We start from the raw sequence: 14106 nt of genomic DNA, 5'->3' as shown, positions 1-14106 counted from the left end.
TAAAATTTTATTTTATTTTTTACTTTTACTATATTGACAATTTTATGCACAAATATTTTAGCGTAAAAATAGAAAATAATTGTTTCATGTAAAATTACCAAAACATTCAACACAAAAGGAAATACATAATTTTAGAGCACATGTCCTTGAAGAGTAAAAATGTATGCAAACCCTCTATTTTACAAAAATTTGGGAATATACGATCTATATTATTCTTCTGACAGCCACACAATGCCATTTCACATATAATATTCCATACCCTTATACTGAAGACCTCAAATTAGTCACAGATTGTCCCTCACAAGAAATACAACAAAATATTTCTAACTTTTTTATCCTTTCCTTGGTTCTGTTATAAGCAAGGCTTAACATACATCAGCGCTATAAACTGGAACAAATGTAACAAGTGCAGCAAACGTCTAAAAAAATACAATGAAAATTTGAAATTCTGAAAAAAAATCAATGTATATAAAAAAGAGGCCATATGCCATGTTCCTTACTATGGCTTATTCTAGTATATGCATAGCTGAGAGAATAGCTATAATAGCATTAACTAACTTGTGATCAGAGTAATCTGAGTCAAAATGAACAGACTTATAAATATGAATGAGTAATCTGAGCTATGTTGCTTGTTATGCAGTAACAATCCTAAAGCTTATTTTGGCATAGAAAGAGTGACACTATCATTTTTTTGTTCTTATGAAAACAAAACATTAATTCTTGATATATATTTCAAATGAACAATTCTTTATAATTATTGTACAGATTGGGGAAGAAAAAGGAAAAATAACAAAATATTAATGGAATTTGAAATATTTTGTATTCGCTACACATCAGAGTGAGGGGATTTAATTGGCCACAAGATTACTACATGCTTTCTTTGCCCAAAATGATCCTTAAACACTACAATATATTCCTGTATATTTTTTTAGTAACTTGAAAATGAGTAAATAAAACCATGAAATATACTTCAGAAACTAGTGGACCTGTAAAAGTAACAGCATCTCTAAGACTAGGGTTCTTAGAACTAAGCCATATTGTAATGACCACTGCTTTTTATGGAAACATGAGATTCAACTGAATACATTGTTGATAAAGGATAAAGATCCTATTTAAGTTGACTACATTTTGGATTAAGTGAACCATAACTTTTAACGGCCTTAATTCATAATATTGATACCAAATAAACCAAGAGTAAATATACCCATGAATGTGATTCCCAGGTTTTATAAGTAAAAAAAATAAAGAAAACACAGGTACAAACAGTGCACTATTGTCAGCATTTCTGGATTTCAACTGGGTATAATTTTTAAAAATATTTTCAATTTCCAGGACTATTGCTTTTTTCAATAATTCTATAATTATTTTATTTCCAAAGCATTAAAACAAAGCTTGGAAACCAAGTAATTTAAAGAAAGTATTTTTTAAATTTTTTTAACACAACCATTTATATGACTTAGGGAAATCAAACTCCATTCTTTAATTCTGTTACTAAACAAGAAGGAGTTTCTTTCTGTGATTAACTTAAGTCTTCAGCTGAAAAACAATTACCATGCAAATATAAAAGCAAAAAAACAGCTGATATATCTGCAGTGTAGATTAAAGAAAGCAAATTTATTCTTTGGATGAGAGACAAATTTCAAGTGTTTAATTCCTACAATAAAAATGTGGAAATCTTTTTGTGCCAAACATTAAGCTTAACAAATTTTCTCAAGATAGTTAAGCATTTTCCTCACATTTATCTACAGATATCAAAATATTCATAATTGGTTTATTGGAATTAAATTTGGATTTCTCTTTTCAGCAGTTACCTTTTTTCTTGCTAAGGGGCAAAGAAATCACCTTTATATCAATGTTTTCCTTACAACCTGTCATGCTTAAAGTTATGAGGATAGCTAACAAAAACTTGTAATTTTAGAAATTTATTAACATAGCATCTGAAGAAGTGCAGAGAACAAAATGTTTTAAAAAATCTGACTGTTCTATATTATGTGAATGCTTCACTTTAAGCTCTGAAAAAATAAGCAATGGAGCACAACATAATACCAACAGATCTTCAATGTCCTTATAATTCCCAAACTCTTTACTAGAACCAGTATGTCTTCATATTGTAGAATTTGTGGAGTGCCCTTAACATTCATGAAATACATCTTTAAGTGAAAAAGACCCAAATTTATGAGCGTTCTTGTAGAAAATCATGCATCGTATTGAATTGCCAATTAATAGATGCAGTTCTAATTTTAAAACCAGAAACTGCTAAGTGTAAAAGAATGCTGTCAAGCTTTTAGGTCCTAGTCCTCAGTTCTCTTTTTCTGTTTGCAGAGATGCTGTAGCCAATGCAACTGCTGTGACCGGTTGTGTAATCCCATGCAGTTGCATCTTTGCCAGTTTCTTTTGTTCGCATTCTGTCACCAATCGATTCAGTTCTGCTGCACTGTACCCAATTAGAGTCTTCAAGTCACACACAAACTTGTATACAAACCTTTTGCCTTGTACTTTGCAGATCATGTCACCATCGTAGTAATACCTTCATTGAGGAAAGGAAATGCAACAAGAAGACAATGAAAAGTAATTGAACCTGGCCCATTTTTTAAAATTTGTGAAATCTAGGCTTTTGCAATAGAATGGATTATCTTTTTTTCCTTGATTCCCACAAAATCTGTGCCAATTCAGAAACTATAAAGCAGAGATGCAGGTGATACAAAATATTAAGAGAAGCTCATCCATATCATGTTAGGTAATCTCCATTTCATTTAAATTTGAGCTTAACCAGCCTTTATAACTGCCAGAACTATGATTTCCTGCATATCGCTATCGAATTATTAAATGCTGCAGCTAAAATATACATTATTAAAGCACAGATTGCATGATTCAAATCATCTATGATATTTCTGTGCATCCTCCTATGTACTGGCTTCATGAAATATCCAGTGTTCAGACTGGAGAATATTTAGGAGAAACAGAAAACAGTGGATGTATAAAATCTGATAGGGGAAAAAAAGGCAACTAAATCCTTTAAGTTAGCAAAAAGATTGATCCCAAACACTATTTTTTTTAAAAAATATGTGGCATTTCTCTAAACTACTTCCTTTGTCTTAACTGAGAGGGAAATCATGTCGGAATTAATTTTGATTGAAGCAGCCTGTAAGCAAGTTTGCAGACAAGTAAATAAACATTTGAAACAAACAAGCCATGTATTAGAGGAGTATTTTCATAATGAGCAATAGAATGTGAAGCTTTTTAGTTGAAAGAAACATAAAAGGATTTTACAATATTAGAAAAACATTTTCCTTTTGTCATTATAGTGTAATTTGAAAGTATAAATGACACCAATTGAAGATGGAAGACTGAAAACTCCACTAAAAATGGAAAGAAGTACTTTATTACAGAATTCATGGTTTACACATAGGCTGTACCACATATTTTTATGTGGATACCTCTGCCTTCTGGAACCACTTTTCTCCTGACTTGAAGTCCAAAGAGTTTTCCTACACTGTGTTGGGCTTTAGAAAAGCCTTTTTTTAAGGAGGCTGTATGGCAGGGTGGTTTATGATGTACTTTTTGCTGTATAGCACGGGTGTCAAACTCGTCACGTCACGTGACGTGTCGCGACGTATCACAACTCTTTTTGCATTGCCGGCAATGGGGTGGGTGCAGCTTCGGCATGATAAAACCGGTCTGTGGGCTGGCAGTTTGACACCCCTGCTGTATAGTGTTTAACTGATTTTCTGTTTCTCAACTTAGATATTACTAATTTCACTGTTATTTCTATGATTTCTCTTTCCTTGGTTTTTATTTTAACGTTAATTATTTATATTTTATAAGCTACTCCAGTGACTAAAAAGGAAAGTCTTGAAGGTCAGAGGGAAGATCCGCTATCAAGGCAAGAATCAGATGAACAAAACCTGAGCCCAACCCTAGAAAGGAATTTGTGAAAATGCCTAACAGCCCCTCCTCACAATTCTCATGAAGATAAAAGAGATGGAAAGTAGCAAAGAAAGCTTTGCTGAATAGTCAGCTCCAACAGACTCCTCCTCTACTTTAAACATTTTGATGTTAATTAATCATTTAATTTTGAAAACTGAATCCAACTTACATTTTTCTTCATTTTGCTGCTTATATTATAGGATTATAGATGGGGGCCTGTAAAGCTTTTATGGATCATGTCTATTATTCTAGAACTTTCAGCTGAAAAGCAATGTAATAACGCTATAAAATTAATCAAATTTTTTAACTTACCGTAAAGCACGACTGAGCTTTTCATAATTCATTGTAGGTTTATTTTTACGTTGTCCCCATTTCTGGGCAACTAGTTCTGGTTGATTTAGTTTAAACTCTCCTTCGTCACCAACCCATGAAATGCAATCTCGGGCATCTTTATCAGTCAGAAGCTCAAGCAAGAATTGCCATAACTGGATCTGACCATTGTTTCCTATGATGATTAATATGCAAATATATATATATATATATTAAGTATTTTCATCTATTTATAAAGTTAAAGCAAGCAAAAGAGCGGAATAAAATAGTAAAGACATAAAATTTAGGTAACTCTGTATAGGTAATCCTTGCTTACTAACCACAACTGGAACTGGCAACTCTGTTGCTAAGCAATGCAATCAGTGAAATGTCATGTGACCACTCCAAAATTTCATCAGTTCTGGCTGCAGTCATTAAGCAAAGCACCTATAGTTATTAAGCATAATATCATGTGATTGCTTCCTTCCAGCTTTCCCATTGACTTTGCCTGTTGGAAGCCAGCTGTGAAGGTTGCAAATAGCAATCATGTCACTGTGGAACACTGTGACCATCATAAAGTATACTGGTTGCCAGGTGCTTAAATCACAATCACATGTCTGTGGGGATGCGATGCTAACTACATCTTTGAGGACCAGTCACATATCTCCTTTTTGCACCATCACAACTTTGAACAGTCGCTGAAAGAGCAGTCAGCAAGCAAAGACTATCTGTAATCTATTTAAAAAGAAGAAATTAATGTAACAATAGGAAATCTTCATCAAGATCAACTAAAATGTGGAAGAAGAGACCAAGCTTTCTGCTTATTAAAATTCTACAGGTTAGAATTCAAGAATAAAATATGCCTAAATATTTTTACAATTTATATAAGCCTTCCATAATTTGGGCATGCTCCACAAGTAAGAACTAACTTCTCTGACATCACCACTGCTAAATATCATAGGAATAGATAGATACTCACATTTCTGGATATCAGGCAGCTTGAAGAAGACTGAGCTAGCTCAATTAAAATATTTTTTAATTCAAAAGCTTGGTTTTTAATATTTTAGTTAATTCTAATTCATTTTAGTTAATGCTAATGTATCTATTTGTGAAGTGCTGCATTCTAATCCCAACTGACAAAGTTTCTTAAGAAAAGTGCTTAGTGCTGTTTGTAACCAATCACTTCATGAAAGTTTTAATAAAATGTGTTAGTTGGGAAGGTGCCACCAGACTCCTGATTTTTTGTTGTTGCCATAATTAACATGGCTCTCCTACATTTTCTTTGGAATATAGGTATCAAGAAAATTCTTGAAGAGTCTTGCATAAAATATAAACATAAATTTAATGAGATATGATTAAACATCCTTGGGATTGAAACCTTCTGAGTTACTAACATTATTTTTGGAAAAAAATAAAGGTGGCTAAATTATTTCAAACAACAATTTTGGGGGAAACCATTAAACTGAAAATAAAAAAAATCATAATTCATAAGTAAATAATTCAGTCCTTAAACTGATGCTTTCTCTTTACTGGAGAAAATATCTAATTTCTCAACCAAATACGCATGGAAAACCTTAAAATACGAGAGCAATGAAATACAAAGCATGTCTTTATATAGTTTTATATTTCCAGAAATTATACTTCATTTTTTAGATTTGTTTTCACAAATGCTTGGCAATGTACTTTGCTTAACTTTAAAATCATTGTCTTTCTTTAGAATAATAATTAAAAGATTTGCTTTTAGAAAAAAAAATACCTGTTCTGTTACCAGGTGAACTTCTATCTTCCCCTGAAATCCTTGGAGCTCTTTGTACTTTTGCTGTCTTTGCACTACTATTAATTACTTTAATGGTGGTTGGAGTAGAAGGCTGAACTGAAGCTGGAATAATCTGCACAGCTATAGAGGACAAGGCATGAGACAATAAATTTACAAATAACAAAACACATTAAAAACTGCTGTTTCCAACAATAACAGAGAAGACCTCTCAGGATATTAGAAATTTTTAATAAGCAATGCATAATATTCTGCTTAACATGCTATAATGAAAAAAAGGAATATATAATGAACCAGCAACCTAACCTAACCCTTATATCTGTAACCTGTATTCTACATGTAAACTAAAAATGGAACTTAAATTGAAACATTTATGAGAAAATACAACGTGGATTTCAAATAGAGCTTAACTCCTGATGACTTTATGGGCATATCCATGTAATCTTCTTAGGAACAAAGCCACAAAACACTTCATGGAAGTTTTTTCCACTTCTCAGTCCAACCTACAACCCTGTTAATCCCTTGTGGGTCTCATCCAAATACTAACCAGACTTGATCCTTGTTCACTCTCACTCAGACAAGATTCTTTTGAACTTACTGAGGAAGCAGATAGAGTTCTCTGAGAGTGAGTTCTACCACTATGGCCTATTTCCATGCTTTGCTTGGTTCCTTTGGGTAGACAAGAGTGTGAACTGTTGGATCAGGGAAATTATAAATGTTTCTTTGAAAATAATGTTGAATTCTCTTTTGAAGAAGCCCTCCCTGGACTCAACTTGATAACTTCCATTTGCTTCAACTTTTTGCCTTTTTGGAGGAACTTTTTGAGAAAGCAATCATGGCTGTTCCTGCAGTCCTAGAAAAATGGATTTTTCTGTATTTCTGTCAGTTAAAATTCTGATTCTATCATGGGATGAAAATGGGAGTTTGTCATTCTTGATGATGGCCAACAGGATCTGCATGAAGCTCTTGGTCCTACTGAACCTCTATTACTGATGTTATTACTGGGCTGCCTGAAGTGAATGGGAGTTGGAGACATTGTTTTGTAGTGGTTCTACTCCTGAGTAGGTAGTTTCAGTGTATATTTAAGGAGAAATAGAACTAAAGGCCTTATTTACTCCAATATGAGCCCATCGCTTTTCCTAGCTCCCTCAATATTTATGTATGTGTTTGTCTGCTTATTTATTTCCTGCCTTTATTATTTTTACAAATAACTCAAGGTGGTAAACATATGTAATGATCCTTCCTCCTTCTCTTTTCCCAACAACTCACAGAAGTTAATTCATTAACATCTATAGTAAGCTTCTTACTTCAAATGAGCTGATAACACCCAAGGTGAAATCAGAGATCTAAAGAAAAGCCTGAACCTATACCTGGAGGCTGTTGGTTCTGGATCTGGCAATAGGCTCAGAAAATACTCTTTACAATTAAGTTATTTTTGGAAGGGGGATATAAATCAAGTATTAACTAGGTTGTTCAGTAGTAACATAATTTTAGTCCAAGTATAAAAACCTGAATATATCTAGCAGAATGATCTTTTCTCAGTAAAAAAAAATCAATTTAATTTAATTATAGATACTTTAAATTGCAGATTTAACTTTTATAAAAGCTGTTTCTGTTTTTACACTTTAAGTCCCTGATTAAAATATTTTTCTTTCATAAGTATTCAAAGAATGACAACTTACGTTGATCAATAGTAACTGTCGCTATTTCTCCAGAGTGTTCCTGGCTAGCTAGTACATCTGCAATACATAATAAAGACAAAGTTTTGCTATAAGAAAATGTTATTGCAGTTTGATAAACAAGGAACGATATAAAAAGGATGTGAGAATTTTAGGTACAGTATGATAAACTTAAGGTAGGACAAAATAGATTTTATTTTGTTTGAAGCCAGAAGAATTCATTATATTCTGTGTGTTCTGAAAAACTGTTTCAGATTAGCCAGTTTGGCAGGACTGAAACCCCAATGCTTTTATTATTCGAGTTTTAGACAAAGAAAAAAGAAAAAGAAAATCTAGGTAGAGCAAACAGAGCAAGGTTGGGAAGAATTTCTCTCTTTACCCCCTCTAAAGCTCTCAGAGTGGCAAATCCCACTAGCCTTCCTTCTTAACTTTCCCTTCCCTATTTTCTCAGGCAATATCCCAGCACACATATCCCACCATACCTCTGCCTCCCTTATTTTCAGTACTTTTATTCATGCTCTCAGCTATCACCATAGCCATAGCCAAGGTGCCAGCACAGGATATCTGCCCTTCCATCCTACCAGTATCTTCTCATAGCTATTATTACTGCTGATACTCCATAATACATATTCTACAGCAGGGGTGTGAAACTGCCGGCCCGCAGGCCGGTTTCATCATACCAGAGCCGCGCCCACCCCATTGCCGGCAATGGCGAAAAAGCTCTGTGACATCATGCGACGTTGCGAGTTTGACATGCTTGTTCTACAGGCCTGACCATCCCCCTGTATCACAGTGCCTTTCCTCTCTCCCTTCAGCTGCTACTGATAACCCAGGAGAGTATATCTTACCAGCCAATTTGCCCATCAATTTTTTCAGGGCCTTCCCTTCCTCAACCTAACAGTGTCCTGGGCTTTTTTTTCTTGATTCCACCATCACCACCACTTCTACCTGAATAAACTCCATTTTACTTGAGGATAATGCAACCTCTTCATTCTATGCATGGATCAAATAACCCGAAAACAGCTGTTCTATATCTGGAACATTTTGTACATCCTACTATAAATTTAAGCAGGAAACAAAGGTATTTTTCACTTATGAATTATGTTAATTACATTATAAATTCTATAGGTCAATTTCCTTTCATACTTTTTCTTTAAATCCCCAGTCTTTTTCACCAGTTAACTTCTGCTATTGAAAATGTTTCATTATGAATGGATATGTTTTTGTTAAGAGTGACACTGAGGGGTGAGATGGATTTATTTAACTTTGTATGGTTGAGGAGGGGGATATTAGCTAGATTCCCAGTAGTATCTACCTGTCAAATAATATTTAGTCAGGTGGCTAATTTAATGTTTATTTGATACAGGACAGCCATCTTTAGGCATCACAGAGACAAGCATTCTCAGTCACTGACCTTCCTCTACAGAACAGCACTTGACTGGATATCCAAACATACCACACACACACAATGACTTTTGGGAAGACCACGCAAAAATGTCTTTTTCACCAGGCCTTGGAAAGTGGTACTGTATGATCTACTTTTTGCAACAACAGCTGTTTTATGTTTGGTGGATGTGAATGGATTAGATTCACAGGTCCTGTTGTTTATATGGTGCTATTTTATGAACTGTGGTAGCTATGTTATTGTATTGCTTACTGTATGTTTTGAATTTAATTTACGAAGGCTGGATATATGCTGTTTAAAGTCAATTTCACCTGGAGCAACTAATACATAAATAAAAATATATAAAATATATTGGATATCTATAATGTTATAGAAAATTGTGCATTTGAAACATCTGCTTATCTTTTAGAGGCAGACTGAAATCTTTTAAAATTTGTACAAAATTGTTTTATTAAATAGAAAAACATAAGCATTGACATTTCAATAGTAAAATAATTGTACTGTTTTATAGTATCATATCTTTCAAACGATGCTAAGATTTCTTTTCTAAAAACTGCAAGGATAGAAATGGATTATAATTTCACATAACCAAATAGTATTTAAATTCACATTTCATGCATACATTGTGTGAAAAGTAGAACATCCACAATGTAAAATATTTTATTTATTATTTTTTAAAAACATACTTGCTAAGAAAATGCACATACATTTTCGAAGAAGTTCCAGATGGCTCCAAAGGATTTCTCCCCGAGGGACTCTTTGGAAGAAATCTTCTTGGCCGAGGCTACACAGCTCTCTTCCCGGAATGCTAAGAGTATTGAGGTCAATGTCCGTCATGCTGAATTCCTTCATCACCCATACAACCCAGTGCAGTACCTGGTCAGTTGACCACTGTACTGGATCTAGGAAAATACAAAGAATTCATTTTTCCCAATGCTGAAATATGACATATTCTATATAATGTATATTCTGCAAAAATAATTAAGTCATCATAAAATTCCAGCAATATTGTCATGAGCAGAAGTAACTGAGAATTAGTAGGCTCAATCCTAATACTAATATTAATTACAATTGCAATTTCTTTCAGAATCATTTGGAATTTATCATCGGAATCATCAGTTTTAGGAAAGAAAAACTTTACAACAAAATTGTGTGAGTGATCCAGAACAGTGTGAGCCTGAGGTACTAGGGTGGGTGTACAGGTGAGGAACTAGCAACTTGCAATCTTCCCTCCTGGCTTCCCCACTAACTTTCAGAAGGAGTCAGCAGGAAAGGTTGCAAATGGCAATCAAGTGATTGCGTGGTACTAGGCAACCAGTCATAAAAAGTTTGCCAAGTGCCCAAATTGTGATCTCATGACGGCATGGGTGCTGTAACAACCACAACTTTAACAACCAGTTCTAAATCTCTTTGTTCAGTACCATTATATCTTTGAATGGTCACTGAGCAAATAGTCATAAGTCAAGGACTACTTGCAATGCTATTCACTATATGTTTTCAATAGATATTGTAGCTGATAGTAAATAAAATTCAGTATCACAACACATTTTTTAATTTGCAAGCCCCAAATTCAATTGTTGCATATCCAGACAGGCTATAAAAACTCCTGTCTGTTGATAGTAACTAAATAGATAAAACAATGTTTGATTCCATCTGCGGCAACTTGTTATACAATAACTGAACTTCATTTTTAAAGTTATAAAATACATAAAGGTAAACAGTACTTGCAATGGATAAAACGGGAAGATCAAAGTGATATTCCAAAGAATAATTTGTTTTAAGAGTTACATGCAGAGCCATAACATTTCAGCATTCCCCAGAATGTTCCACTCTTTTACCATAATGTACCAACCTGGACTTTGAAGGAGTGGTTGAGTAATTTTATAGAAATAAATTTCCCATAACACAAATGGTTCATGATTTAGGCGTGGTCTAAAATGGCATGTTCTAGAACACAGGTCCCCAACCTTTTGGGCATCAGGGACCAGTTCTATGGAGAGGTTTTTCGGCTGACCAGAGGGTGCGTGGTTTTATGTGCTTCTTACATCTCGTGGATGGGGCTTTGCATGTTTGTCTGGACAGGTTGCTGGCACGCTGCAGCCCAGTACTGATCCATGGACCGGGGGTTGGGAACTCCTGTTCTAGAAAGTTTACTTCTAGATAACTATTAAACATAGATGATCGTTTCATATTCTGAGGAATGAGATGTACGGAGCAATGGATTTTGTCTATAGAGATTCTCAGTCATCTAGGTCATAGTTATACCAAAGATATTTTTTTTTCACGAGGCAACTGGCCTTTCTTGTTTTTCTCTGAAGACTTTTCGCTTCTCATCCAAGAAGCTTCTTCAGTTCTGACTGGATGGTGTGGAATGGAAACATTTATACTCCTTGCAGACAGCTGTTCATTTGCATTCTTTTAGCGAGTTGTTAATGCTACCTGGAGGCTTATCTGTGTCCTCAATTGATTTTATATACCCCGAATTCTTATCATTTAATGATACAATGTCTTACCATAGGGTATTCCTAAGCGTTCTTGTTCTTTACGGTACCCTTCTAATGCTGCAGCCCATCGAGTTACTTGTTCTGATGTTTCATCAGATATGGTGGTAATATGTTTAGTTCCATCTAATGTTATTACTTGAGTTTCTTCAACAAGGTGTGCTTCAGTTTCAGTATGATGGGCATCTGGATCAATGACTACCTCAACTGTTTCAACCGGTTTTACAATTTCAAGGATGTTTAACTTTGGGTCCATTCCTATATACAGAAAAGGGAAATGAATGAATATACAAACATAGTATTTATAAATAATGAAACAGTATGGTATCTAAACATAATATTAACATAATGAACAGGATTGTAAGATTGCCTTTTTAAATGTAGTTTTAGTTTTAAAAATCATGTGCTGAAAAAGTTATTAGCCATTATTCTCCACAACAGTAAGCTTCATTAAAAAAAAATCCTATATGAACTAATTAGCAAAGGATTTCATTTCAGTCTTTTCAAAGTTATATTATATATCTCATGAAACAAGGTAAAGGAAAGCAAGTGAGAAAGTAATGATGCATCGTGATTCTTTCAATGGTATTCTCCTGTTCCCTCCACCACTTTGTCTTTTTATTTATATCAATGCACATCAAAAACCTATTTTTGATTAGATAAGCCTTAACAATTTACCTTGCCTCGATATTACTTGGACACTAAGCTGCACAGTTCCATCTGTTTTGACACCTTGATCAAACAAACTACGGTCTGGATCCAGCTTGATAATTAAAGGAAATTTAGAAAAATGTTGAAGTCAACAATTCATAACTATCAATGTGAACATTTTTTATAAATTTAAAAACTGACTTTACAAACACAGTCTTCAACTTACAACCATTCATTTAGTGACTATTCAAAATTACAACACTGAAAAAGTGATTTATGACTGTTTTTCACACAACCATTGCAGCATCCCCATGGTATATGATCAAAATTTAGACACTTTGGCAACTGGTTCATATTTATGATGGTTGCAGTGCCTTGGATCATGTGATCATATTTTGTGACCTTCTGACAAGCAAAATCAATGAGGAAGCCAGATTCACTTACTAATCGTGTTACTAACGTAATAACTGTAGTGATTCACATAAAAGTTGTAGCAAGAAAGGTCATAAAATGGGGCAAAATTTACTTAACTGTCTTACTTAGCAACATAAATTTTAAGCTTAACTGTGGTCATAGGTTGAGGACTACCTGTAAGCATGTGAAACCATTATTTCCCAATCACAAATAACAAAACTATCAATATATTTTTTGAAGATATTTGTATGTGTACATACAAATATACACTCTTCTATATTATATGGCAATATCTCAAGAATCACAGTTAGTATCATGTTTAACATGTCAAAATTGTTGCAGATCAAAATAGTCCCCTCCCTCCCCCCACCCCAGGATGGAATAATTTTTGTTTTGGGAAGTTTGTTGAAAATAGCATTTATACTGAACAGTACTGTACTGTTATTCTCTATAAGCTACATATTCCTGCATTTTCATTTAAATAAAAATACAACTTTCTGCTCCCCTCATTTAGATACACAAAAATATTTGATTCATCAGAATAAATCAAAATTATATTGTTTTTTTCTGATGTATTCATAATCAAAGGCTTGTTTTGCATCCTAGATCTATTTCCACCACTGAAGCCAGAACTTTCCTCAACATATACTACTATATTCCAAACTTTAGTATTTCACATTTAAAGTAGGCTAAATTACTTGCTATAATTTTTTAGCTTTCTCTAAATCATACCTGACATTATATTCTATTTTCCTAAATAAATATTAACTTTACTTTCCGTTAAGTAATTCAAAAACTTTTATATAAAAGGTAGCAACTAGTTTGATAAATGTATCAGATATGAGGGGAAATATAAGTAGAATGGTTGAAAAACGTACAAAAGAAGTGTACATTAATCTATGTTTGACTGGTGTATATTGGACTAAGTCTATATTGATTTACTACTAAATCGAACTAGCTCTAAAACTGATATTTATTTACAACTCTTTAACAATTTGCGTTTATACCTGTATATCTTGCAAACAGATTTCATGGGCTTCTAAGGAACACTGAAGTCTTGGTTCCAGCAGTTTCTTTAGATTTCCAACTGGTTCATTGATATCAATAGCCTGACTTACAAATTCTGCAGTAGTGTAAGTCTGTTCAACAATGCTGAAATGAAAGAATTAAAAAATAATCCAGTTTCTAGAATAGATTTTAATGTGTTGGCCTAAACATGATTTGAACATTTTTAAATAGTTCTATAATATTGGACATTGAGAAGTACAGATAGATAATTCATATGTAAATACATAAATCAATGTCACTTTCAAATATTAAATGACTGATGACATAAAGGTCATAGATGGATATTTATTTAATGGAACTATTTTATTTTTAAACTAAATTCTGAAATCCATTAAACTAGGTATGAGGCAAAAACTACAACAAGAATTTCTTTTTTAT

General features: G+C 33.6%; 1 protein-coding gene across 1 annotated transcript in view; it reads right to left on the bottom strand.

Moving 5' to 3' along the window:
* GABPA (GA binding protein transcription factor subunit alpha) overlaps nt 1-14106 on the bottom strand; it is a gene marked incomplete in the record, with an annotated part of 20640 nt that continues 6534 nt past the window's right edge. Inside the window, 8 exon segments of the mRNA XM_015821360.1 lie at nt 1-2527; nt 4240-4432; nt 5993-6133; nt 7693-7749; nt 9802-9996; nt 11608-11853; nt 12274-12358; nt 13668-13812. Coding sequence (XP_015676846.1) covers nt 2299-2527; nt 4240-4432; nt 5993-6133; nt 7693-7749; nt 9802-9996; nt 11608-11853; nt 12274-12358; nt 13668-13812 — 1291 coding nt within the window.

Source organism: Protobothrops mucrosquamatus, unplaced genomic scaffold (assembly GCF_001527695.2).
Source record: "Protobothrops mucrosquamatus isolate PMUCROS unplaced genomic scaffold, P.Mucros_1.0 scaffold1313, whole genome shotgun sequence".
Taxonomy (NCBI): Eukaryota; Metazoa; Chordata; class Lepidosauria; order Squamata; family Viperidae; genus Protobothrops; species Protobothrops mucrosquamatus.
The sequence above is the reverse complement of the archived record's forward strand: the minus strand, read 5'-3'. Positions and strand labels throughout refer to the sequence as shown.